This window comes from Cajanus cajan, chromosome 8 (genome assembly GCF_000230855.2).
Source record: "Cajanus cajan strain Asha chromosome 8, NIPB_CcT2T_4, whole genome shotgun sequence".
Lineage (NCBI taxonomy): Eukaryota > Viridiplantae > Streptophyta > Magnoliopsida > Fabales > Fabaceae > Cajanus > Cajanus cajan.
Genome location: NC_138524.1, coordinates 9,229,276 through 9,232,465, shown reverse-complemented (window position 1 = coordinate 9,232,465; position 3,190 = coordinate 9,229,276). Strand labels below are relative to the sequence as shown.

The 3,190-nt window shown below is 22.9% G+C and overlaps 1 protein-coding gene across 2 annotated transcripts; it reads left to right on the top strand.

The window, feature by feature from the left end:
- The first annotated feature begins 631 nt into the window (after positions 1-631).
- Positions 632-2,524, top strand: LOC109798617 (cyclin-dependent kinases regulatory subunit 1-like). Of its 2 annotated transcripts, XM_083062443.1 has the most exons (4): positions 632-1,558; positions 1,652-1,742; positions 1,863-1,923; positions 2,273-2,524. In XM_083062443.1, the coding sequence occupies exons 2-4, from the start codon at positions 1,690-1,692 to the stop codon at positions 2,423-2,425; spliced, it is 267 nt and encodes an 88-aa protein (XP_082918569.1). In that variant the 5' UTR covers positions 632-1,558; positions 1,652-1,689; the 3' UTR covers positions 2,426-2,524. The 2 variants fall into 2 exon arrangements, with proteins under 2 accessions (XP_082918569.1, XP_029127236.1); XM_029271403.2 differs by having other exon boundaries at positions 632-1,742.
- Positions 2,525-3,190: the final 666 nt, after the last annotated feature.

Sequence of the window (3,190 nt, the reverse complement as noted above, 5' to 3'; positions counted from 1 at the left end):
AATAATAAATAAATAAAGATACAAATTTACTAAAAAATGATAAATAAAAAAAACGAGAGGAGCCTACGTATTCTTTAATTCTTTTTATGTCAATTTTCATGACCCATGCATAAGTTATGAAGTTTCTTGATTCAGTTACGAGCGTTAATTTTTATTAGGTCAAACCGTCTTTAAATGATATATATATATATATATATATATATATATATATATATATATATATATAAATTTTATAATTTTTTAAATGTTAAGTATGCTGTATTATCTTCTAAAAAAAATATGATGTATTCTATTAAGAGTGAAAATTGTAAGTTTATTAAAAGATACATTTATATCATATTTAAGTTTGTTATTACAAAAATATCTTTAAACAACTTGTTATTATGAATGTCAAATTAAGTATCAGAAATATGTTTATATTATAATATGTTAAACTTGATTTATACAAAATTTAATATTTTTATTCTTATTTTAGTGTTAAATTATTATAAAAATAATAAATAGACTTATAGATTAAATATAATTTTTATAGATAAACAAATTAAATTTAGATTATGTATTTGATAATTTCATGATTGACAATTATTGATAAATTAAACTCAGAATATGTATTTTTATCGATAATTTTCATGTGCCAATTTTAGGTGTTTAGTAGGGAAATCTCTCAAGTTTTTTAAGAATCTAACTTTTCAAATAATTATTTTTAATTATATTTCACTAAAGCTTAATTTTTTATGAGAGATTATTTTAACAAATAGATCTCACAAGAATAGAATCCAATATTTTTACAAAGAACTAAATTACTAAATGGGTTAGGATAACCTAACCTATTAGATAAAGTACGAGAAAGATTTTAATCCAACTTTTATACAAGTTATATTTTTTTTTACCAATTTTTATGTAATTTAAAAGAAATAAAAAAATATCAAATGAAAATAACTTTAATATCTTTCAAACCTAATTTTTACCAATTCATTTAGTCCATTAGATTAAATCAAATTAATCCAATTTTTTTTTAGATATTAAAATAAAGAGTATAATTTAGTTTTATCAGGTGAACCAATGATTTGATCAATTTTAACATCTTTATAAAGGAGAGAATTTTTTTTTAAAATTATAACTTTTATTTATATAACTACTTTAGATATATCAAGCATATTTATGACATTCTAATTTTTTTTTTTTAAATATGATTTTCAAAATACATGATTCCAACATGAAAAAAGGATTGCTCACCAAACTAGAGAAACAAAATCTTAGAATCAAATAATAAAATTACATGATTAATTTGTCTTAATTAACATGTAATTTGAAAAATTAATCTAGGAAAATCAATCCAAAAAATCTGTAACATACAGTACATATCAATCATTAAAGAAATTAATTCAACATATTTGTAATTATGAAAATTATCCATGCAACTAAGCAATCACATAGAATCCTAATACGTTGAGATCTTCAATAAATGCATAACCAAGCAATACTCCTTTTGTGTCAAATATCATAGTACAATATATTCTTCCCTTCTCCGCACACTCTACTCTGCAATCTCACTCAGGTAAGTACTATATCTTTCTTCATTTTCTCTTTCCATGTCATTTCAAATTATTCAATTGTTTACCTTGAAAATGTTTGTTTTGCCTGTTAGCAGATTGAATCGAGCATAGTCACAAATCCTAGTTTTCGAGGATGTCTCATATTCTTTACTCTGATAAGTACTTCGATGATACTTATGAATATAGGTACATGCAGATCAGTCCAAGATACCTGAGTTTCTTAAATATGAAATGAGATTTGATTTTTCTATTTCTTTCTGATTAACTTAAATTTGAGGATTTTTTATATTAATTTTTATTGTTCAGACACGTGTCTCTGCCTCGTGAAGTGGCCAAGCTGCTTCCCCGGAATCGACTTCTCTCCGAAGTTAGTGATTACTTTTTTCCTTCAATTTTCTGCATTGTGTGTAAAGTTTATCCAATGAAAAGTTTAGGTGATGTGATTTTCATATGCAAATCTAATTACTTAGGATATGTTTGATTAGACATTTAAAACTTTTTTTTTTCAATTCATTGAGTGTAAATCATAAGTAAACATTAATCGAATCAAAAGTAAAAAAAAAGTGTTGCTTTTTTAAAGACGGTTTAGAAAGTTAATTTTAATTTAACTTAATTTTCTAATTATAATCTAAACACATATTTAAGGTTGTTATTATATTTTATTTTGTATTGTATTTGAGACTATTTTGGTATTGTGTTTTGGTTTTATGTTATAGATCGAGTGGCGAGCAATTGGGGTTAAGCAGAGCCGTGGTTGGGTTCATTATGCAATTCATCGTCCCGAGCCACAAATTATGCTTTTCAGGAGGCCATTGAATTATCAGCAGCAGCAGGAAAACCAGGCCCAGGCCCAAGCCCAAGATAGTTGAAAATAGTTTCAAATTTTTAATTTTAACTTTTTTTTTTCCTACGGCAAATCGACAAAGGCATATTTCTATATCCTAGAATAAACTTTTATTTTTGTTCTGAAAAACATATTTGTGTATCAATATTATTATCTTAGACATAAATCTCAACGATTTAATCCTTATAAATTTAATTTTTCTATTCCTCCTTTTACTTGAGTATAACATGTTAATTTGTATGGTCAGAATAATGATATCACATTTAGTTAATTCTGTCAAAATGATCTTATATGACCAACATTTATTTTAAAGATATGAAGATATTCTAAAATGAAATATTGTATTAATACACGAACTTCAAGTGATACAGAATTTTGAATAAACTAAAATAATATCTTCTTCTTCTTTTTTTCTTTTTCTTTTTTCAAATTGATTGAGTTAAATGTCGCATCTTTTAATGTTATAATAAAACTTTTAAAGTTAATATAAAACAAAAATAAGTAAAAAAAGAAAATATTATAATTTCAAAATTTTAAAAATTGATTTAATAATTAAATTTAATTAAAATAATATTTAACGAGCAAAAGTCACACTTTACAAGTTTATATTATTTTTTGATTGTCAATTTTGTCTTTTAAAATATTATATGAATCATGTTCACTGATAATTTTTTAAAATTATAAATTGTCATATATGATAAAATTGATGACTTGTAATTATGGTTAGAATTTAAATTTTTTGTGTAAAAAATTATATAATTAATTAATAAAAATCATCATTAATATAATT

Excerpts from the sequence above, each read along its gene's own strand:
- LOC109798617 (XM_083062443.1), top strand. The coding sequence starts at position 1,690 with ATGTCTCATATTCTTTACTCTGATAAGTACTTCGATGATACTTATGAA. Across the intron at positions 1,743-1,862 it reads GATGATACTTATGAATATAG|ACACGTGTCTCTGCCTCGTG; the intron begins GTACATGCAGAT and ends TTTATTGTTCAG. Across the intron at positions 1,924-2,272 it reads GGAATCGACTTCTCTCCGAA|ATCGAGTGGCGAGCAATTGG; the intron begins GTTAGTGATTAC and ends TTTATGTTATAG.